This window comes from Dermacentor silvarum, chromosome 6, assembly GCF_013339745.2.
Source record: "Dermacentor silvarum isolate Dsil-2018 chromosome 6, BIME_Dsil_1.4, whole genome shotgun sequence".
NCBI classification, from domain to species: domain Eukaryota; kingdom Metazoa; phylum Arthropoda; class Arachnida; order Ixodida; family Ixodidae; genus Dermacentor; species Dermacentor silvarum.
The window spans coordinates 73,940,616-73,964,764 of record NC_051159.1 but is presented as its reverse complement, the minus strand read 5'-3'; the positions used below and the strand labels follow the sequence as shown (position 1 = coordinate 73,964,764).

The following is a 24,149-nucleotide window of genomic DNA, read 5'->3' as shown; positions in this document are numbered from 1 at the left end:
AAAACCTTCCTGGTATCTTCAATCGATCGTCCCGATAGGTTAGTATTCTCAAAGGTCACTGATTATGTAGTTTTCAAGTATATCGGTAACGTGCTGTTCAAGAGTTCGACCCCCTGTCATATGAGCTTCAACTTCATTTTTATTCGTCTCGAGTTTTTGTTTTCGTGATCCCTGTGACTGCTTGACGTAGGTAACTGTGCTCTTTCAGTGGCTTCGACAGCGAAACCTAGCGATCATGAAATCTTTGTCACGGGGCATACATTTTACAACCAGGAAGCCGAAAGAGAAGCACAGACAACAGCGCTACTCTCGCAACTGAAACACTTTATTAAATATTGATATCACTGCGCCACGTGTTCTTCATTTCCATTATATCCAATTAAGATAGAGACATGGCGGTTCGCACTTTGTCGATATTTATCTGATTATCTGCACATGCGTAGCTTCGGTGCGGGTGTTTTTTTTTTTTACAATCTGTTAGGTTGGCTTTTAATAGTATTTCATTTCCAAGTGGAACGCCACTTTCAGTCCTCATTTTTCCTGTTCTTGCTTGGTACATAAGAAACCATAATGCGTCAATACTAACAAGCCGAAGTTTCAGTTCTCCACGAAGTCTTCGTGACTTGCCCTGCTATTCAAGAATAAATTACGGCACATTAACTTTGAAATCTATCTGAATATTTTGACGGCTCCGCGAACTCAATTATTTGTTTTCGTCTCCAGCGTTGCTGATCAGGTGTTTCAAACACGTCTTTAAATATTGCTTTGAGATGTAGCATGAATAAGGAAAGCCGTTTTCGACGACCCATCATTCGCCCCACTGAATACCCGGTACTTTGCGAAAATGGCTCATAATCATGTGAGTAACTAAACTTTATTCCTCCCGCAGGGGCGTCTGCGTAAGCAGGCGTTTGGTGTGTTGCGACACCACGGACCCGAGCACATGAGGGTTGGACCCTCCTGCGTGCAGCGGTGCGTGGCTTAGCCGTGTCTGCGGAAAGGGGAATCCTGGGGGTTGAGCCGGGTGTTCGGACCTTTAAGGCCCCCTGGCGGAGGCAACACACCTCTTCGGCATCTGCTTTACATAGACGGCACCCCTGGGCTGACCCACCCAGGGGAAATCGGCAGTTGCCTTTTCCTGTCCTCCTCTTAAATCTTCGTCTTTCTCTCTCACTTTCAATCTATCCTGTCTTCGTTTCACTTCCTATTACTTCCGTTTTCCCAGGCAGGTACGGTTAACCTTGTGTGGGTAGCCAACCTTGGATATTCCATATTTGGTTATAGTAGTGGCGTACAGCTGGCGTTTGCAGGACCAATCTTTTCCAGGTATTGCAGCGTGCCCTCGTTGGGCTCCATGGTGGGTGGCTGGTGCTGCTGCCGAACATTCACCTATACTTATGGCAAGTTCTTTCCCCCCCACTCCCTGATCGCCGTCTGAAACGGGGGCGCACCGTAGATGTTTTCCAGCTTTTTGGACGCCAAACACAGAACTTACCCCGATTTCATGTGATCCACTCAGAAAAAAAAACAAACAAATCAGTACGAACAATCTCACCTTTCCTTGTGTCAAAGACTGATATTTTGGGCCAGGCTATAAAGCATCCAGGATGGCAAGCGAGGATCACCTTTTGTAACTCTGTGATGTGAAACAATACGAGAAACTGCCTAATCTAGTGCCATTTGGAGATGCCCAAGTAACAGTAACTCCGCACCGTACTATGAATACCACCGGTGGCGTTGTCTCAGATGATTATCTGTTGCAGCTGAGTGAGGCTGAACTCCTGGAGGATTTCAGTGACCAGAATGTAATCAATGTTAAACGGATTAAGATGAGGCGCGACGGCAAGGAAATCCAAACCAAGCACCTGATACTTACTTTCAACTCAAGTGTTCTGCCCGAGTCCATCGAGGCCGGGTACATCAAGCTTCGTGTTAGGCCATACGTGCCAAATCCTCTTCGATGTTTCAAATGCCAGCGGTTCGGCCATAGCTCGCCGAACTGCCGAGGCCGCCAAACTTGTGCGAAATGCAGTGCTCATGAACACTCATCTGAGTCTTGTGAAAGTAATCCTACATTGTGTTAACTGTGATGAGGAGCACGCCGCATACTCGCGGTCGTGCCCATCCTGGAAAAAAGAAAAAGAAATAGTGACAATTAAGGTAAAGGAAAACATAACTTTCAAGGAGGCACGTAGACGAGTATCGTACCTGCCTGAAAACCAGCTTTGCCGAAGTGGCGCGTCAGGGGGCAGCGTCACCACGGCCCCCGGCGGCTGTCTGGCACACGCGTAGTGAGCCGGCGGTGACGCCATCCGCCCCCTCGGCGGGTGCAGCTAGTGCTGCTCCGCCATCTAAGAAGTGCCCATCAACCTCCGGGCTGGTGGGCACCAAGGCCTCGTCTTTTGAGGCGAGGCTTTCAAAGCAAACACAGCGCCCGCAAGAGCCCGTGTCCAGCGCCTCGCAAGAGGACATGGACACAACACCGAGCGTGAGGGCGTAGCCAGCGCCTAAGGAGCGGCGCGATTCCGTCGACCGCTCCAAAAAAGAAAAATCTCGTATCACGGCGCCTGGAAAGGGCCCGTGAGCTAACTTATATTCTTGAACACACAGCATAAAAATCTATCAAAATGAACACACAAATCCTACAATAGAATGTGAGAGGACTTCTCTGTATAATCTCGATGATATCACAGAACTCCTCCATAAATATAAGCCATAAGTGGTGTGTGCAGGAAATACATCTAAAACCTACACAAACAAACTTCCTCAGACAATATGCTATCTTCCGTAAAGACCGTGATGATGCTGTTGCCTCGTCCGGAGGTGTAGCAATAATTGCAGACAAATCTGTTGCATGCCAGAATCTCTCTCTTCAGACACCAATAGAGGCGGTGTCCGTGCGAGCGATACCTTTCGGCAAGTTAGTAACAATCTGTTGTATTTACGTACCGCCACACTATAAACTCGGCAAAACGGAATTTTACGCGTTAAATGACCAGCTCCCGGAACCATACATTATTGCCGGTGATTTTAATGCTCACAGCACTTTGTGGGGAGACTCCCGGTGTGACGCCAGGGGTCGGCTTATAGAGGACTTTTTGGTAACCTCTGGTGCGTCTATCTTTAACAAAAAAGAGCCCACCTATTATAACATCCACCATATTTCATTTTCTTGTATAGATTTAGCGATTGGCTCTGCTACCCTCCATCCCTATATAGAATGGAATGTCGTTAAGAATGCATTTGGCAGCTACCACTTCCCTGTGACGTTGACCTTGATAGAGGAGCATGACAGTCCACCCCACGCCCCCCGTTGGAAAATAACATCAGCTAACTGGAAAGGTTTTAAAGAGTCCACCTACTTAACACAAGATTTATCAACCATTTTAGTATTGATGACGCAGTAGCGTATTTTACCGGTTTTATACTCGACGCAGCTGAAAAATTCATTCCACAAACAAAAGGCCTCTCATGTAAAAGACGGGTGCCTTGGTAGAATGAGGAGTGCAGGCTGGCTCGAAAGAAACAGAACAAAGCGTGGGGCGCACTGCGTCGCTCCCCGACTGCGGAAAACCTTATGGAATTCGAACTGGCAAAATCCCAGGGAAGGCGTACGCAGCGACAGGCAAGGAGGGCTAGCTGGGAGAGGTTCCTCTGTGGCATAACATCCTACACCCAAGAGTCCAAAGTATGGAATGGCCTAACAAAGCTAAAGGGGCAGAAAATCCACCCATTGCCTTTAGTTGACGACAAAGGGAATACCTTGGAAGACCAGGCCAACGCTCTGGGTTAGCACTTAGAGCGTGTGTCAAGCTCCATGCATTACTCAGAAGCATTCCTAAAATATAAACAAGTAGGTGAACTTAAGTCACTGGATCGTAAATGCCGACCGAATGAACCATACAACTGTCCATTTAATATTGCCGAGCTGAGAGCTGCCTTGAGCGTATATGCAGCAGCTCTGCACCGGGAGCTGACAGAATAATGTATGACATGATTAAATACTTACACACTGATACACAGATGACACTTCTGGGCCTTTCCTCCTCAGGGCCTTTCCTCCTCATCCCATCCTCATGGAAGCCAGCTATTGTTATTCTAGTTTTGAAGCTGGGTAAAGACCCTTTGTCGGCTGCAAGTTACCGCCCGATAGCTCTCACAAGTTGCCTGTGTAAGCTTTTTGAACAAAATGATTAATCGCCGACTTATACATTTCCTTGAACTGAACAATATGCTTGATTCCTATCAGTGTGGCTTCACAGAAGGGCGGTCTACAACTGCATCTTGTGCGCAATGAAGGACATATCCGTGACGCATATGTACACAAACAGTTTTTCTTGTCGATATTCCTTGATATGGAAAAGGCGTACGACACAACTTGGCGTTACGGAATTTTGCGAGACTTGTCGGGAGTGGGCATCCGTGGAAATATGCTAAGCATAATAGAAAGCTATTTGTCTAAACGTACCTTTCGTGCGAAAATCGGCAACGTACTGTCACGTCAATTCATACAGGAAACTGGTGTACCCCAAGGAGGTGTGCTTAGCTGCACACTGTTTATCGTGAAGATGAACACGCTTCGTGCTTCATTACCACCAGCTATTTTTTATTCCATCTACGTAGACGACATACAAATAGGTTTCAAATCCTGCAACCTCACAGTGTGTGAGAGACAAGTACAACAGGGCTTGAACAAAGTGTCCAAGTGGGCAGACGAAAACGGATTCAAAGTGAACCCCCACAAAAGTTCTTGTGTTCTTTTCACCAGAAAGAAAGGGCTTGTTGCAGATACCACTATCGAAATGTATGGACAACAAATACCTGTGAACAAAGAGCACAGATTCCTAAGCATCATACTTGATTATAAACTTACTTTCATTCCGCATATAAAATATCTCAAGGTGAAATGTCTAAAACAATGAACTTACTGAACATTTTATCTCACACATCCTGGGGTAGCGACAGGAAGTGCGTAATGAATCTTTACAAGAGTCTCATTTCATCACGATTGGACTATGGTAGCGCGGTATATCACTCTGCCGCCCCTAGAGCGCTGAAGATGCTGGATCCCGTCCACCATCTAGGTATCCGCCTGGCCATTGGCGCTTTCAGAACAAGCCCCATTGAAAGTTTATATGTCGAATAAAATGAGTGGTCACTCCATCTGCAGAGAACATACACCAGCCTCACATATTTCCTTAAAGTACACTCTAATCATCAGCATCCGTGTTTTAATACCGTTAACGATATGACGTGTGCTACACTTTTTCGTAATCGTCCCTCTGTAAGACAGCATTTCTCACTGCATGTCAGGGAGCTTAGCGAAGAAATAGATATCCCACTTCTCGAACATCGCTTAATGCCTTCAGCCAAGCTGTTACCACCTTGGGAGTGGCAGGTAGTAGCATGTGATATATCATTTGTAGAGGTTACAAAGCACGCTTCAGAGGTCGAAATCCGACTGCATTTCCGAGAATTACAGTCCAAGTAGTCGTGCACAAAATTTTACACAGACGCTTCTAAATCACATGCCAGAGTATCTTATGCAGCCGTCGGTCCGTCCTTCTTGGAATCCGGCATACTCCACCCAGAAACAAGTATCGTTACGGCTGAGGCCTAAGCAATATTGTCAGCTGTAACGCATATTAAGAAATCAAAACTTCCCGAAAACTATTATATTTACAGACTCCCAAAGCGTCGTAAAAGTCTTGAAGTCACCATGTAAACAGAAAAACCTTGTTCTCATTGAGCTCTATTCTGTTCTTTGTAGAGCATACGCAACTAACCAGCATGTCATTATATGCTGGGTGCCTGGGCATAGAGGCATCGAGGGCAATGTTCTTGCCGACCAAATGGCCACATCAGTCACATCACCCGCTTTTAACCCTACAGCCGCTGTTCCTGCAACAGATTTGAAACCTTTCTTGCGAAAGAAACTGCGAAGCCACTGGCAACGCTTGTGGGACGCAGAAACAAGTAATAAGCTTCATTTGATTAAGCCACAGTTAGGTTACTGGCCCTCCGTAACGAAAACCCGGCGAACTGATATCCTATTCTGTCGTCTCAGGATAGGACACACGTACGGCACCCACAATTTTCTATTGAATGGTAATGAACCTCCAACCTGGGGTATATGTGGCGAGAGGCTCACCGTCCTCCACATCCTCCTGGAGAGTCGGGAAGCCGAAATAGAAAGAAACACTTTCCTCTAGCATATCGCTATGGTGTCCCTGTACATCCCGCTATGTTTCTTGACAAAGAACCGCTTTTTAACACCAAAGCAGTCCTCGCATTCTTGAATGATGTTGTGCTACATGTTATTAGTCCAATAAGTTCGTAGCGCATCCTCTCTCCAGAGGATGTTGCTGTGATAGTTTTTTTTACAGCACATGCCTCCATGCCCTTGATTTTCAAGGGCTCTGTTTAGGCACTTGTGCTTCTGGCCAATTCTTGCATCTTTAATATTTTGTAAGTCGTATCATTCCTTCGCAATGCTTTGTTCATGTTCATAGTATACACATAATTAGTCATTGCCATAATCTTATTACGTATAGATTTTACGCACTTTACAGCGATTGTTTTTAGGCCCCTTTATAGCCATGCCACATCTAATGTTCATATAATTGACTATTCATATATCACTAACAAGCCATTACCATCGTCTTGGCGCTCTTTGGCCACATCTGGCCCTTGCGCCAATAAACCACAATAATCATCAAACTTTATTCCATAACATTTAGGTTTGATTTCTGCAGCATTGTATGGTTGGGGAATTTGTCAACTGTTTGTCAAGACTCAACCGCTTTGTAAGTATTGTGATTATAAAAATGCACCGATATATCTGCACGCGGCTGAACGCATTGGCATTCCACTAATTTCCCCCAAAAGTCTGACAAAAATTTATGTGGAGCAGCAAAGTGTTTTATCGCATAATTTAGGAAAGAAAGTCCGCGGTAAAACATTAATTAAGAAGTGCAACTTAAATCTTGGCAGAAGATTTACCAAATCGTTACACCACAAAGCTAAAGCAACAAAGAAAAATAAACGCGAAGATTACAAGGCATGGATGATCGCCTTTAACAATGACACGTTTATTCCAACAAAAACGTTCACACGGATGCGCCGGAGCATCCAGCTTATAATATACTAAAAGGGCACATTGTGTATTATTTTCCAGTCAACGTTTTCCGCCAGTTAACCACTGTTACCGTGTTATCGCTCGGCGCAAGGCGCGCCTAATATGTGACGGACCTTCCGGAGTGTTGTCAGTATTTGTCGGAAGTTTACCGAATGCTGTCACCAATTCTATAGGGAAAGAATCCTGTCTCATCACATTCTGTGCGTGACCCAAATGTTGGTGTACAAGGTGGAAAGCGAGCGCAAGCGATTACGTGGCAATGTACGGTGAGTCATGCATAGGCGGCCGACGTAATCGACCTGGAGATCGGATTTCGGCGATCGTGCTCACCGCTAACGTTGTTTTCTGAGTGCTACTTGTTTTTCTTTTTCGGGGCACAAGATTATTCGATAAAGAGTTTGATTCGTGCCTCAGAGTGCTGGCAAAAAAAAAAAATTGTTCTTATGTAAGCCAGTCTGAGTGAATACCGCCCATTTTCCAGGCCTAAGTAAATCAATACTCCTCTAATAAATTTTAATGTTTATTTCTTGAAGCGCCAGTGCAGGGCGGTCTTTGCGAGACGCTGTCTATCTGACGCAGGATTGCCGGAAGCGGGGCCTCGGCATCCAAGGCAGCTGCGAGACAGCTGCATTGCGAAGGCTCGCTACCTTCACCGACGCGTACGGCTGCCGACTCGAAAGGCCCGCCTGCAATTTGCCCTAGGATGCGAACACGACATCGTCTCGCTGTCACGACATTCCGTCCCTTCGAATTTCGACCGCCCCATCCTATCTTAATCCCTGAATGAATTAGAATATTTTCTTTTATTGCGGTCAGAGTTGTCTATGGCATCTCTGTTCAGTTTAGATTCGTCTATCGCAATTATTGTACAACCTTGCCTAACAAGTTTCAAATGAAAATAAAAAGACCAAATACGTACACTCGTGCAGAAGGCGTGATTGAATTGTACAGCCTCGAATAGAAGCCAGATGTGCTAGCACGATTTTCTGTCACCGAAAACCACACACGAGATATATAGAGCATCAGTAATCCACAATGCCGAGCTTCCATAGTACTAACTACAACCGTGCTTGTCAACAATCAAACGCGTGTCAAGAACTCTGACGTAAATTCGCCGTGGTGGCGTGTATAGTGGCTTTGGAGTTGCGCTGCAAAGCCCGAGGGCGCGGGATCGAATCCCGGCTGCGGCGGCCGCATTTCGATGGGAGCGAAATGCATTAACGGACGTGTACTGTGCATTGGGTGCGCGTTAACGAGCCCCAAGTGGTCAAAATTAATCCGGAGTTCCCCCACTACGGCGTGCCTCATAATCATATCGTGGTTTTGGCTAGAAAACCCCAAGAATCTAATTTCATTAACTCCGACACACTTTTTTCCCGATTTTTTTGTTCTCTGTTTTACGTTCACGTTCTTAACGTGCTTGCCCGGTGGCCATATGGTGTATGCAAACGTGGAATGTAGATAAGGCTAGGCCAGGAGAGCTCCGAGCCGTGTGCAGCCCAGTTTATTGCGGCGCGCCTTATTTGTATTGTGCCCGTGGAGCATACGTGTCCACGCCCTTGCAAGCTGTCCCAACAATACGAAAACGATACCAAATTTGGGCAATGGCACATACCCCTGTGAACTAGCGAACCTGAGCCTGGCTAAGTCTATAGCCAAGCATGGTTGCGACTACTTAAGCTTAGTCATTCATCGATAGCCAATCTATAGCCAATCAATAGCTAATCGATAATCGATCAATAATCAATAAATTCCGGAAAATGCTGGGGATGACTTGGTAGTGCTTAACCTAGGCCAAATACGTAGCCAATACCTTGCGATAGCCAATCGATAGCCAATCAATAGCTAATCGAAAATCTGTTAATAATCAATGAATTCCGAAAAATGATGGGGATGACTTGGTAGTGCTTAGCCTAGCCCACATAGGTGGCCAATACCTTGCGATAGCCAATCAATAGCCAATCAATATCTAATCGATAATTGATCAGTAATTAAATAATTACGCAAAATGCTGCGGGTGACTTGGTAGTGCTTAGTCTAGCCCGCGGAGTAAGATAAACAGGAGCGCCGACTCCGCCGCCGCGCAACGCATTCGCTCGGGACAAACCGTGCAATGCAAATTATACATCGCGTAGCGCCATCTGTCGAGGCGCGTGGAAAACACTCAACAGCTTGCTTCCATGTGCGCATGCGCTGAGCGGCGGAGACCGGCGGCGACGGCGCCGCAGAACCGGCAGCGCTGCACCCGTAGAGCGTGTCGTCTGCTACAAACGTGGACCCTCGGCCGTCTCAATTTGACAGCAATCAAACACAAAAAAAAATGTATGCGCAAAAAGTATGCGCAAAAAAAGACAGCTGTCATACGCCCTACTGTTGTCAGACGCAAATCCTATTGTCCTATTTATTCCAAATGCAGATGAAATGAAATAAACATCAGATATCAATCACATAGCAGTATTGTGTTTCCCCTTTATATTATAATTAAGTAAGCGACACCTTGATCGCTACTTTTTCAGAACAATAAAAAGATTGAATCAAACCATTTTTTTTTCTTTTCTTTCTCTTTTTTTTTGTGAAGTGGACTTGGACCCTTGTAGATTCTCTAGTAGTGTATGACTCATGCGGTCAGATATAAGCAGGTGTGGGCTAGTGTTTTGGACGGTGAATGAAGACACTCAAATATAAACACCTGGCCGTGAATGCTATATGAAGAAACAAAAGAAGCAGAATCACAAAATGAAGCTTCTTTATTTCATCATCCAGAGAACAGGAGGTTCTCCTGCCACAGCAAATGTAAGGAAACACGTCAAACGAATTTGAAAGTATGGTTGTACTCTACGAGAGCGAGCCATTTCGTTTTATTTGTGGACAGTACAGGAGCCAAAAAGGAATGACGAAGTTCACCGCGAGCGCTATGGAACAAGCAGACATCACCAGGTACGAACAGCTCTTCACTACGTTGTAGGCGTCCCTCAAGCGAAAAACACATATATTTTATGTGATGTATGTGTATGTATACTTGACATAGTCTCAGGTTGACTGCTATTGGATAGAGAGTGATTGTCAAATAACAAAGAAATGAAATGAACAACAGGCACTAAAGGTACAAAATTATTTCTATACATACGCGTGTTCAAACGGAACTATTATCTGCGCAAGAACTATCAGCTCTTTAACCGACCGATGATGGTACTTAGTGCAATGGAGACTGCTTGTGCGAGAAGGCCAGGTGAATCAATTCTGATATGCGTGTGCAAATTAGTGGCATAAACCTCTGCACAAGTATGAAATAATCTCTACTGTTTCATTAATTTTCCCAGTTTCATCATGACGTGTAGCCGAAAATGCTTGAGCCACATGCACACAATGCATTGCGCATGTTTTCTTAAATCGTTAAAAAACTTCAGTGGAGGAGACCTACACAGAGCAGGTTCCGAACCAAAATTCTTTATCGTTTCGGATATTGTATACTTACGGTAATACGGTTCACTTTCAGCTAAGCAGGAGAGAGGAACATTACTATTCAAGCTTGTTCGAATCGGATTGTGAACGGATGCCTAACCGAAAAATAATGACAAGCAAAAAAGCATAAATTTACCTTTTACGAAAGCTTCTACGATTAATCGAATCCACATATCGCAGAAGCGTCAAAAGTCCGAGTCCCTGCAGTGACTTCCCGTTCTTGCAATGAAAAAAAAAAAAAAATTGCTCAAAATCTCGGCACTCGATGGCGAACAACTAAGGGTCCAGAGCTTCGGCCCTTTTACAGTTTCTTTCTTTGCTGTTTATGCATATCAGTTTTGCAGCTGAATGAAATCAATATTACTAAAACGATGCAGCGCTGTCGAAGCCAAGGATGCACTATAATGCTGACAGAAAGAGCTCTTTTTTGTCGTGCTATAGCGGCCTACAGCAGCTTCTCAGCACCTTATGCAACTTTTGCCTCGCTCGGTATAGCTCTCTCGCCTGACGTTGCGAGTATTGTGGGGTGTTCGGCGGACTCTTCTTGGCCGTCGACGGCGTAGGGTGTATGTGCGGCTCAGAGGCAAACAGTCTATACTGCTACAGCAGCACTATCGATACACTTGGCTTATTGACTGCCGATCAGTCAATACCGTAATTTAGTAAGCAGGCAACAAGTTGTTAATGCGAGTGTTTCTTTTTTTTTGCACCATCTCAAGGCCTCGCGTATTACTATGGTTGCACTCTGTGCTTGTTAATACGCTATACTAACAGTGACGTGGGCCGTGTATATCTGTGTCACTGTATTTGTCTTGTGTCGGGGCGCACTACACCCTAAGGCTATTGGTATACCACGCACCACCTTTCGTTGAAAAAGTGCCACATTTTCCGCCTGTATCTTTGTTCGCGTGGTATGCCGTGGTCGTGAAAATCTTAGTTTGTGGATAACGTTAACCAATGTTTGCATTAACGCAACAATGTAAACACTGAGAATGGACAATAATGCCTCGAATACGGGAAATCAAATTAATAAAATAGGCGAGGTTTCTTCTTTGTCGCTTAACCGGTTTATATATGATTTAGAACTTTCCTTCAGCATGGTGAAATGCCAGAAGTTTTTTAAAGGAACCACCCACAGTTGGCAAGATGCGGAAAGCAGCTTTCATAAAGTCTGCGTATAATGCGAAAGTCACGCAGTCGTGCTGCGTTGAAGATGCTGAGCATTACAACGTCGGAAAAGCCCTTGTTTACAATGGGGAAGTGGTGCATGCCGGATGCGCTCGGGTTGACGCATACATGGCATTTTCCGGCCATTTAATTACCTGCTATTATCGCGTGCTTTTCGCCATCTTTGCTCACTGACTACCGTTCTGCAGTCTCGAGCTTGGGTGCGCCTAGCTCGGGCAATCTTGCATAGAACTCTCGGCGCACCGCAAGAAGCACGGGGGCGCCTTCCTAAAGCGCTATGCCGAAGCACCAGGCGCCATCATGATCGAAAGAAAGCCGCACACCAAAACGCGCAGGTCACGACTGACTGTTGTTGCTGCTCCCTTCCCGCGACATATGTCGTGAATTGTAGTTATAGTGGCAAGAACTTGAAGACGAAAAAAACCCGTAAGCGTGTTATTTATTACCATTAGTTAAATTGCCGCATTAAAAGGTGTAAACATTAGAAACCTCGCACACCGAACGCGACAAGCAACGAATTACTATGGGCAGCTCCCTTGGGACCTTCGCTTGGCGCCAAGCGAATCATGACCGCAGCGTCACTTGCGACCGTGCTTGAAGCTGCAGCTGCTAAAGTTTTCGTGGCTTGAAGGGCGGAAAGACTAAAACCGGTATTTTGTAGCGATGCGTTATGCTTTATTCTATACTAGGCTTATCATCCACCGCTCACGGCCGGCTGATCCCGTTGATGACGGGAGCGGACCGTCTCTCTGACCACTGACCAAGCGCGAAAAGCTAGAAGAGGCATTAGCATCGGAAAGCCATCGCTACAAACTACCGGCCTATAGGAGAAAGCAGGACGTCAAGCAGCTGGCCTCTGCAAACCAGCCTCCTCTGACGTCGGCTGTCCTTTCTTTTGGTGCCCACCTGCGCGCTTACTCTGGGCAAATAGGCCCATTTTGGTTGCCGGACCTTTCAAGTTACTGTTTGGTTCATGGTATATCTTTTAGTGACACCTTCGTCATGACCGGTCCTTGCCACCTGCCTCTCAACTCTACCCACCCCCACATCTAGCGTGCGATCGTTGGTTAGAAATGACCTCCTGCCTGTCACTTGGGCCTTTCCTTTATATTTTTTTATGACGAGGCTTCAAGATCGTCACATGACACTGCCTCCTAATCTATTTCATTCCTTCCTCTATTCTTTCGCGCCGTATTTCACGTGCTTCGGCGATTGGCGAGCTTCGTTTTCTATACAACTACCTGATTTGTGACCTCTTTCTCCTATTGTGGGTACATGCCACGTTTAAGGCTCATAATCATCATCCTTTTCTTCTTCTTCTTCGTCTCCTTCTCACAAGAACGTAGCGGTGACGCGCAGCCCGAAGCGCTCCCACCGCAATGATCAGCGCTCCAGCATACCGTTGTTTATTCAAGTGACAAATTCTGGCCCTGTGCAAAGCTGGAGGCGCTCACGAAAGCTGTGCCCACACCACTTCCTCCGATCTTCGACCCGGAAACCACCGACGTCGTTGAGATCCCGAAGCACGATGCTTAGCTCAGGCAGCCTGCTTGCTTCCAGCTTTCAAACCATGTAAGCCAAGTACCTGTGTCTAATTTTGCGCATCCACCACACAGATAGGGGGGAGGAGTTAATGGAGCTGCTTGAGGATCGTGTGCCCGCTTCGCGTTCATAGTGCAGTCAAACAACGTTTGGTTACTGTGCAGAACAAAGTCAGTGATTCTGCACGTTAGACCATACGGCGTTCGGGTCAAGAAATGCAAGTGAAATGGTTTGAAATTTATGGTGCTTACAAATTGGGGGGGTCACACTTTTGGGAACTGTAATCATGCGCAACTGTAATCTAGACTCGCCTTGTAAATTGGTGTTATGTTAATATATAATGCGGATACTACGCCCTGCTTTTCATACAGCATCGAATTTTCCAGGGCATTTTGGTTTATCATGTGAGTTATTCTGCGGAGAAATTTTTCGTTAAATAGACGGCCACTTCCTGGAGCAGCCTTTTGTTTTTTTCTCTTTCTGCGGAATTGGGCACTGCAACATCCTTGCTTTTTCTTTTCGTATCGCACCAATGAACTATTATTTTCTGCTCGCAACAATGACTTCTGGGACCCTATGTATGTCGCGTGCTCTCAGTTAGAGGGAGATACGTAGCTGATTATAAGAACCAAACGAAACAGGTATGCCGCTAGCAGAATGCATGAGCAAGCGACAGTCTCTCATTTTTTTATCTGTGTGGAGGAAGTTAAATTTGTGGTCTCGACACGGCCCGTCGTATACGACACTGTCACCTAATGCCTAAACGTCAGAGCTTCAATCTAGACAAAATAATGCCTAGAGTAAATGAATATAAGCATTTTGGTTGTCACTTAAGAAACCCCTATCTCAATTTGGCGACACGTCTATTAGAAAGCGATGCAATTTGTTTCTGCGCTGAAAATTCTTGTTAAATTGAATTATCAGTAAAGATTAAGCTTCACACAGCACAACATAACCGCAAAAGATTTTACAAGGAACTGGAGAGATTTCTCAACAGGTCCATGCAAAACGTTCGAAAAATTCACGTACTTTACGTGATTGCCATGGAAATAGCAATTCTAGTAATCTAGTTACCCGTAAAACTTACTCAACCAAATCTACAAGAGTAGCTTGCAAAGTGGCTAAGTCGAATAACGTCAGCCAGGTTTTCACAGCATTACCCAACACTTGTTCAGCCCAATCCAGCCTCGTTCAGTTAATGCCAAAATAAGCGGACAACTCCTTCTTTAATTTGAGCTTATTCCCAATCACAATTTCTTCAAATCCAATGCAGTACAAAGGTATCTCCTGAGATATCAAGTTCCCCCTATTCCGCATCAGTCAAAGCTCCTTATGGCTGCAAATTTCCTAACCTCATGATTTGGTTTTATTATCGGTTACTTCCAACTATGGTTCGTATTACCTCGCACCCATTGTTATCTGAGGTACAATCGGTTACCTGTTCTACGCATTGCATGTCTCTTGCGACCCTACCTTATTCTTCCTCTGATTCGGAACTCAAATATCGTGCGCCCAGGTTTGGTTTCGGATTCACACTACCGCTTTGTAATCTCTTAAAGCTACGCCTATCATTTTATTTTTGACATTGCCAGTTGTGCTGTGTCCTTAGCTTCGGTCAAACTTTCTTTGTCAGTCCGAAAGTTTCGCCTTGCATTGCCTCGTATTCTGGAACGTCCTTCCCCTTGACACTTTACTGCTTACCAAAGACGAGCGCTGCTGACAGCGCTGCTGCTCGATTGAAGCAATGACCAAACGCTTCCATTGACATTCCATGGTGACTCCTGAACGAACATTTCCTAACTAGATACTCTCGTCGACTACTTTATTGTGGTAAAGCGAAGATGTGCCACTCAAGTCCATAAATTTATGTAAGAGTCACCAAAGAGCTTACAGAAGCGCAACGTCTTTTTCAGTCGAGGCTTGGTGCTGTCCCCCACTCGGTAGAGTGTAAGAGTGGAACAGTGACCCCCACATTCCAGAAAGTTCCGCCACTTGACGCTCCACGTCGACTCAAGAAAGTGGATGACAGCACCGCACGTCGTCTCAAGTGGTCGCTGTGCTTCCATAGCACTCCGTCGCGTATCCTGGACGAAAATGCGGAACTAGGGGCTCTCGGTGTCTGTACTCAAATGCAAAAGAATGAGTATAATTAATAGTGGTAGAAAAGGGAATGTCGCTGGAGCCAACGTTTCGACATTACTCCAAGTCTCCATCTTCCTGTGAATTTCTGTCGTGCGAGAATGAATGTGTGTTTGTCAAGCAACTCCTCGCCGCAGCAATCACCTAGTAGCGTTATTGCTGCCGCGATCCATCCGATGCATTCAAAGAGCGAGCTGCGAGACAAGGTACGTTTGGTGTGTGTGTGTGTGTGTGTGTGTGTGTGTGTGTGTGTGTGTGTGTGTGTGTGTGTGTGTGTGTGTGTGTGTGTGTGTGTGTGTGTGTGTGTGTGTGTGTGTGTGTGTGTGTGTGTGTGTGTGTGTGTGTGTGTGTGTGTGTGTGTGTGTGTGTGTGTGTGTGTGTGTGTGTGTGTGTGTGTGTGTGTGTGTGTGTGTGTGTGTGTGTGTGTGTGTGTGTGTGTGTGTGTGTGTGTGTGTGTGGTGTGTGTGTGTGTGTGTGTGTGTGTGTGTGTGTGTGTGTGTGTGTGTGTGTGTGTGTGTGTGTGTGGTGTGTGTGTGTGTGGTGTGTGTGTGTGTGTGTGTGTGTGTGTGTGGTGTGTGTGTGTGTGTGTGTGTGTGTGTGTGTGTGTGTGTGTGTGTGTGTGTGTGTGTGTGTGTGTGTGTGTGTGTGTGGTGTGTGTGTGTGTGTGTGTGTGTGTGTGTGTGTGTGTGTGTGTGTGTGTGTGTGTGTGTGTGTGTGTGTGTGTGTGTGTGTGTGTGTGTGTGTGGTGTGTGTGTGGTGTGTGTGTGTTGTGTGTGTGTGTGTGTGTGTGTGTGTGGTGTGTGTGTGTGTGTGTGTGTGTGTGTGTGTGTGTGTGTGTGTGTGTGTGTGTGTGTGCGTGTGCGTGCGTGCGTGCGTGCGTGCGTGTGCGTGTCACCTTATCCTTACAGATTCTGTCGCGTATGCGGGCGTTTTATTGTATGTCGCAGGCGCCGCTCAACGATCGTGCCGCTCCGCTTTGTACTGCTCGCGCAAGCCGCCATGCTTCTGCTGTTCTGCAGCATCCGGTGCGCAGCGCTGAGCGATGAGGAGCGCGCAACCATCGTCCGGCTGCACAACCAGATACGAAATTCGGTGGCCATGGGCAAAGAGAAGAAATGGCCGGCCGCGTCCGACATGCTGCAGATGGTGAGCATTTCTTATACGTGCTCGTCAACTAGCCATTGTTGTTGCAGCAGAGCTCCACTCTTGGTCTTTACCTATACAGGAAGAGCCCTGCTATGGTAACGAGCGATTAGTTACGCTACCGCCAATGCTTTGTGCTCTGCTTCGATCAAGAATGGACCAACAAGGAAAAGCTCAGCCAAAGGCCAAGGGAGCGTCACTGCGCATGGCGCTTGCTTTATTGAAGTTACTGCGGCGCAGCACAGACGAATCACGAATAAGATGGGCACGCACAAGCGCTGGAAGTTTTATGTCTTCCACATGCGTGTCATTGCTAGTGGCTGCTAACAGTTTTGTAGAGTGGTCCCACCTGTATGAAGCTTCTTATATAGCCAACGTAAACATGGTCATAATTTGTTAACCGGTGCTTCTGCATTTACTCGTATACTTCTGTATACTCGTATTTAGCCAGCCTAATAAAGCCTACATACATGTTCCTGTATTGCTGCATACAACTTCTAGACAATTCCTATGAAGTGTCTATATTGCTTGAACTGACATAGACGAAGTCTTTTCGTAAATAGTAAATGAACTCAAGTCCTTGTACATTTGATCAACTGCTTCGTATAGCAATATGTAATTATGTGCCTACCCAAATTTACGTGTTGTATGAGGGTAGTTACAGCGGGCAAAAACAAGGCAAAGTAGAAGGAAGGAAAAAAAGGTATATCTAAAAAACACCAATTCGAAACGAATGAGAAGAATATAGGTTCCTGCAATAGAGGTAGGACCGTGGTGTCTTCCTACGTGTGTGTTAAGTTGTGCTTAATCAGTGGTCATAACTTTTCTTGAAATTCTTACTAGCTGTTATACCTGAACCATGTTCATGTTATGCCTGCATTTGTCCTCATCCGCATTGTGGACACGCCGTAAGCATATATATCCTGTGTTGCATGCAGAGCTACAGTCTACAGTTGGAGGAGCTCGCCCAGACCCACTTATCGAACTGCGTGTTTGAGCCTGGCTGTATAGGCTGCAACATCGGTGAGCTGACTCAAAACTTGCCTGTTTGCATCCCCCCTTTTTATTTTAATTTTTTAGTTTCCACCAGTGCGCGAAAATCCGAGGAGAACCTTGACGTTCAAATTTTGCTTGAGGCTCTATTTCCTCTTTGCTTTCAGCTCAAGAGACAAGACACTATATACAGCGCAACGCTAATGGTATACATTCAACTGGCCGCTTTCGAGCGCTCTAGCTAGCTTGTAAATCCGGCTGCTAGAAATTGAGAGCTCGGAAGACGTTAGCTTGGTTCTTTCAGAAAGCCTAGCTCCAGCTCAGAGTGCCCGGAGATGCGATCACCTTGTAGATAGGAGCGCGACCAAGATTCTACAGAATTCTGGTCACGTGGCTCCTCCGATTGCTCGGGGAGCAGTCGAACGTTAAGCTTCCTTAGCCTTACGCTGGCTCAAATCTCTAGGCGGCTCTTCATCGTTGCGAACAGAGTCGGACTGACTTTCTTAAGATTATGGCAAATCCTGTGAACGTTCGGTATAACGTGCATAGGTATGTAGGTTTTTTTTCGTTTTTTTTTTTTTTCGTGCTGCTACATCAAGTCAACTTTGTGTTTTCGATTGCTTGCAAATTTTCATAACTTCGCAGGGTAATGAAAGATCGCAAGCGCCCGTAATGTTCTACTAATCACGAAGCTGAATTCACCACGAGCAGCTACGACATCATTTATCAAATACTTTAAGCTGTGGAAGGATGTACACATTGGACACACTTGGCAATGTTTTAATGACAGAGCACGACAGCACCTCAGCAATGTAAGAAATGGGCGCAGTAGCCATTTAGCCGTTCACTGTAATAAATGTGCATGCGCTCAGCTGTTCAGTAGTAGCACCGGATTCCAACAAGAAGATATAGAAGTTGTAGAAGGGTGTTGTATAGGAAGAGCCATATAGATAAGTGTGCGAGCACGGCGTCATTTTGCCTATACGAAAAAAAAAGAATAATTTCTGAGTAAACACCTGTACCTGTGCCTTACTCAAACAGGCTATAGCACGCGCCAAGGATGATTTTTATTGTAGCACACTGCCGACACTTCTACGTCACAATCCTCGAAAATTTTGGTGCGCAGTCAATAGCGAAAATGAAACCTTGATTGAGCTTTGTGATACTGGTGGCGTTCCTGTAGATAACAAGGACTGTTGTGATCTATTAAATGATGCATTTATTTCCTTTTTTTCGCATAATAATCCTGTTGTATATCCTGATTATCCCGACTCGGGTTTTCCCCCTATGTATCCTATTGTGTTTGATTCAATTGGTATTTCTCGTTTAATTGAAACCCTAAAGTTCTCTAGCAGTGCTGGCCTTGACGGTATTAATTCGAAGTTTTTGAAATGTACATCAGTGTATTCATCATTGATTCTTTGCGAGATTTTCTCACAGTCATTGCAATTTTGCACCATACCAAGTGCTTGGAAGGTGGGGAGGGTGGTTCCTTTGCACAAATCAGGTGTTTCTCACTCTCCACTGAACTACAGACCGATATCATTGACCAGTATACCTTGCAAGCTCATGGAACACGTCATCTATTCACATGTGGTATGTTTTCTTGAATCTAACTCATTGTTTTCTACTTGTCAGCATGGTTTTAGAAAATATCTTTCCTGTGAAACGCAACTTCTGTTATTTACAAACGACTTATTTCGCGCTGTTGATAATGCTTTCATTGTCGACTGTATTTTTCTTAAATTAAATTAAATTATGAGGTTTTACGTGCCAAAACCAGTTCTGATCATGAGGCACGCCGTAGTGGGGGACTCTGGAAATTTAGACCACCTGGGTTTCTTTAACGTGCACCTAAATCTAAGTACACGGGTGTTTTCGCATTTCGCCCCCATCGAAATGCGGCCGCCGTGGCCGGGATTCGATCCCGCGACCTCGTGCTCAGCAGCCCAACACCATAGCCACTGAGCAACCACGGCGGGTGACTGTATTTTTCTAGGTTTCGCTAAGGCATTTGATTCCGTCTCACATCAGCTACTCTTTCTTAAACTTGACAGTTTGAACCTCGATGCCTATGTCCTAGGTTGGATTAAATGTTTTCTTTCTAACCGCTTTCAATATGTTTCGGCTAACGGTCATGATTCTTCTTTCGCCTCAGTAACATCGGGGGTACCTCAGGGGTCGGTTCTAGGACCACTACTCTTTCTCATATACATCAATGATCTTCCTACCCAAGTTTCTTCTACTATAAAACTGTTTGCTGATGATTGTGTAATATATCGCATAATTTCTAACTCCTGTGACCGTACTTGCATTACAGACTGACCTTGATAGTATTTCCCGCTGGTGTTCTGATTGGCTAATGAAACTTAATATTAACAAGTGTAAAAGCATGCGCGTGTCTCGAGTGCCTTACTCAACTAATCCCGCTGATTACACTCTTAATAACACACCCCTAACCGCCGTGACTTCTTACAAATATCTCGGCGTCATTATAGCCCAGAATCTATCATGGACTTTGCATGTGAACTATATTATCAACAACGCTAACCGCATGCTAGGTTTTTTTGCGTCGCAACTTCTCACGCGCCAATACTACAGTAAAACTCACACTTTACAAGACCTTGGTCAGACCCAAACTTGAGTATGCCTGCTCAATTTGGGATCCTGGCCAGGTAACACTAACAAACTTTTTAACACGAAAGTGTTTTATGCCGGGGTCCACCAAGACTTCACTGACGTATTTCCGTCACGGAAATACGTCATAGAACATAATACAAAGAAAGAAACCAGAAGAAAAAGTTCCACAAACATGCAAAATTTGGAAATCGAACCCACGACCTCTCGGTCCGCGACGACAGATCGCCGAGCGTTTAACCCATTGCGCCACAAACGCATTTGCAGAGAGCTACACAGACGCGCCTTATATATCTAACACTCCTCCGTGTACCCGCGCTCTTGCTCGGGGCGGTGCCGCCGCCTACGAGCAGAAAAGAGAAGTACTGCATTATGACACTAACGCGCACCGACAGTGAACGCTTCGGTGGTCTCAGCACTACGACGCCTCGATGCCAGCATTCGAAGGGACGCTGGCATCAAGAAGCACTACCAACGCCACCTAGGTGGCGTTCACCGTACTCAGCACAGCGGAGCGTGGCCTCCGCAATTAGCTCTGAAAATGTTTCTGAAGTTGATCGCGGAGGCTGCAATTACGACGCGCTGTACGCGCTGATTTGACTCGGTGACGATTCAGTTACGTGCTTTGTCTTGCGCGTTGTATTAGTGTGTCAGTTACGTGCTTCGTCTTTCGCGTTGTGCTAGCGTGTGCAGCGTAGTGCAGCTTCCATATGCACGACGGTTGCTCATGGTCATCGACGTTGGTAGTCGTGATGGAGGAGACGTGCCACCAGGCGTCAGCGTGGGTGCATCAACGCCTAAGGGCGCTTTAGCCACAAAACACCAATAGACATTATATATCAATGTGCAATAAACATTACACTACTTCTGTGAAGACACGTTTCACTTTCGTGTTCTATACCGATTCCTATATAAGAGGGATCAACCACATTTTTTTAGAGCTTATCCAGAATCGCAGCGCCCAGTTTATAATTTCTAACTATAGTCGTTATTCTAGCCTCTCCGCAATGAAACTAACTCTTGACCTACCAGACCTCGCTCTGCGCCGACAGTGTTCTCGACTGTGCCTCTTCCATAAAATATTTTACTTCGACCTCACACTTAAGGAAGAATTACTACATCGGCCATCATACGTGTCATCTCGCATTGATCATTCCCAGAAAGTTGGTGTACCCCTTTGTCACACAAAAAAACATGTGGTTGATCCCTCTTATATAGGAATCGGTATAGAACACGAAAGTGAAACGTGTCTTCACAGAAGTAGTGTAATGTTTATTGCACATTGATATATAATGTCTATTGGTGTTTTGTGGCTAAAGCGCCCTTAGGCGTTGATGCACCCACGCTGACGCCTGGTGGCACGTCTCCTCCATCACGACTACCAACGTCGATGACCATGAGCAACCGTCGTGCATATGGAAGCTGCACTACGCTGCACACGCTAGCACAACGCGAAAGACGAAGCACGTAACTGACACACTAATACAACGCGCAAGACAAAGCACGTAACTGAATCGTCACCGAGTCAAATCAGCGCGTACAGCGCGTCGTAATTGCAGCCTCCGCGATCAACTTCAGAAACATTTTCAGAGCTAATTGCGGAGGCCACGCTCCGCTGTGCTGAGTACGGTGAACGCCACCTATGTGGCGTTGGTAGTGCTTCTTGATGCCAGCGTCCCTTCGAATGCTGGCATCGAGGCGTCGTAGTGCTGAGACCACCGAAGCGTTCACTGTCGGTGCGCGTTAGTGTCATAATGCAGTACTTCTCTTTTCTGCTCGTAGGCGGCGGCACCGCCCCGAGCAAGAGCGCGGGTACATGGAGGAGTGTTAGATATATAAGGCGCGTCTGTGTAGCTCTCTGCAAATGCGTTTGTGGCGCAATGGGTTAAACGCTCGGCGATCTATCGTCGCGGACCGAGAGGTCGTGGGTTCGATTTCCAAATTTTGCATGTTTGTGGAACTTTTTCTTCTGGTTTCTTTCTTTGTATTATGTTCTATGACGTATTTCCGTGACGGAAATACGTCAGTGAAGTCTTGGTGGACCCCGGCATAAAACACTTTCGTGTTAAAATCTATTCTGACGCACTTATACCAAGAACCTCGGAAGACTGGAACCAACTCCCTGCCTCCATCACCGCCATCTCTGACTCCAAGAATTTCAAGTCCGCCATTAATACTTCAAGAATTTCAAGTCCGCCATTAATACTTACATTTGTTCTTGTCCCTCCTCTCTGTAAAGCCTTCGGGCGATTGAGAGTACGAAAATAAATAAAAATAAATAAATAAACAAATACCTATATGTTACCTGTGCGCATGCCTGTTTTTCGACATGGCTAAATGGCTGGTGGTTTTCCTAATTGGAAGTCGCCGACAGTACTGTTGCGTATCTAGTTGTCCTCGACTAATCGCGTTGCGTTCAATATGGAGCAGAATCTTTTACTCTCGAACCTGTGTTTAAAGCAAGCGCGTGTAATCTCGAACCCAGCCACCTTCTTTCGGCACGGCCCACGCAGGAGCTGCGAGTTTCTGACGGTAATTATACCGGGCTGAGTGGTATCCTTCTAACTGGTTCGCCAGTTACCACAGCTCTTTCCAACGCTGGCTGCCACCAAATGGCGCTACAGATTGTGGTCTATACCTTCAAGACGAACCAACTCGCCCAAATGGAGTTGTTGTCGAGGTTTGGATAATCCCTCAAGATCATTTTTCGAGCCGTCATTGGCGATCACGTTTGCTCGTTAGCAAATGCGCGCGCCTAAACTGTCATCCCTTCGGTTTTCATTCAGAAGAAGCCCGCCTTTCGACCTTCGCGTTATGTCGTTCAGTCAGAGGTCTGGGGAATCCTATAAGTTTTATGCTCACAAAGTGCGATTTATCATGCTCATTGCCGTTATCGCTAATGACAATAGTAAAGAAATCAATTTCAATGCACTTTATTGTACTTCTCCCTCTTAACACTCTTAAACTGCCGCTGCGGTGCTCTCAACCTCGTGAACCATAGTACGCTACGGAAATTGAACGCTCCGTTAGCGTCGCCACTTCATGTGAATACTCTTCACTTGTAGTCATGTCCGCCCCGTTAGTCTGAGAAACTGCAGATGCTTGTTCCTTGCATCAGATGTCCAGCAAAAGTTCACGTAGCGTTTATTCCTTAATTTTGGTAATTGTTAATGTTTTTATCCGCTTGTGACAACGCCTTCGAAAGATGATATAAAAGGCATACCGTTTTCTGATTGTTGCTTGCTCTTTCTTTGCCGGAATTTGTTGCGAGATCGGTCCACCCAAGTAAACTCAGCCATTTTGTCGGTGAATTACGCCGCAGGAATGAAGTAGCGCTGGTGGCATGCCCGTCCGCACACTTTCAGGTCTCGACAACCGGCCGGGACAGAACTTGTACGCCATGGCTGGTCCCGCCAATTGGACCCGCGCGGTGAACTTTTGGGGCGAGGCACCCATCGACTTCGTGGCGCCCAGCGAGCCGGGAAGCCCCGTGCGCATCAAGGTCTCTGTGCTCAGCCAGGTAACTGTGCCACCTGTCGCTTAAGAGTGGTGTGGTGCGGCTGATGTGGTGTTCCCCACAAACTTCACTCAAGGTAAAATGTGGCACGAGTTCTCCCACCGACACGTTTATTGCCTAAGTCGTTTTAATTCTACCAGAGTTCGTGAAACGTGCCTCTTCCGAAACTACGCTTCAAACTATGGGCATGTTCAAACACCTTTGTGTGGAGGCTTAAATGGACACTAAACAGAAACACTATATGTTTAGACCGATAAAAAAAAACATGTGGTTGATCCCTCTTATATAGGAATCGGTATAGAACACGAAAGTGAAACGTGTCTTCACAGAAGTAGTGTAATGTTTATTGCACATTGATATATAATGTCTATTGGTGTTTTGTGGCTAAAG

General features: G+C 45.8%; 1 protein-coding gene across 2 annotated transcripts in view; it reads left to right on the top strand.

Moving 5' to 3' along the window:
- Nucleotides 1–9,887: 9,887 nt before the first annotated feature.
- The window catches only part of LOC119455591 (CRISP/Allergen/PR-1-like), a 30,074-nt gene continuing 15,812 nt past the window's right edge, over nucleotides 9,888–24,149 (top strand). Inside the window, exons 1-4 of one of the 2 annotated variants that reach the window (XM_049668890.1) lie at nucleotides 9,888–10,075; nucleotides 16,417–16,615; nucleotides 17,551–17,635; nucleotides 23,608–23,762. In XM_049668890.1, the coding sequence (XP_049524847.1) occupies nucleotides 9,963–10,075; nucleotides 16,417–16,615; nucleotides 17,551–17,635; nucleotides 23,608–23,762 (552 nt within the window). In that variant the 5' untranslated portion in view covers nucleotides 9,888–9,962. Of the gene's footprint in view, nucleotides 10,076–13,201; nucleotides 13,361–16,416; nucleotides 16,616–17,550; nucleotides 17,636–23,607; nucleotides 23,763–24,149 lie in introns of those variants that run through there. The other variant, XM_049668891.1, reaches the window with a different exon arrangement.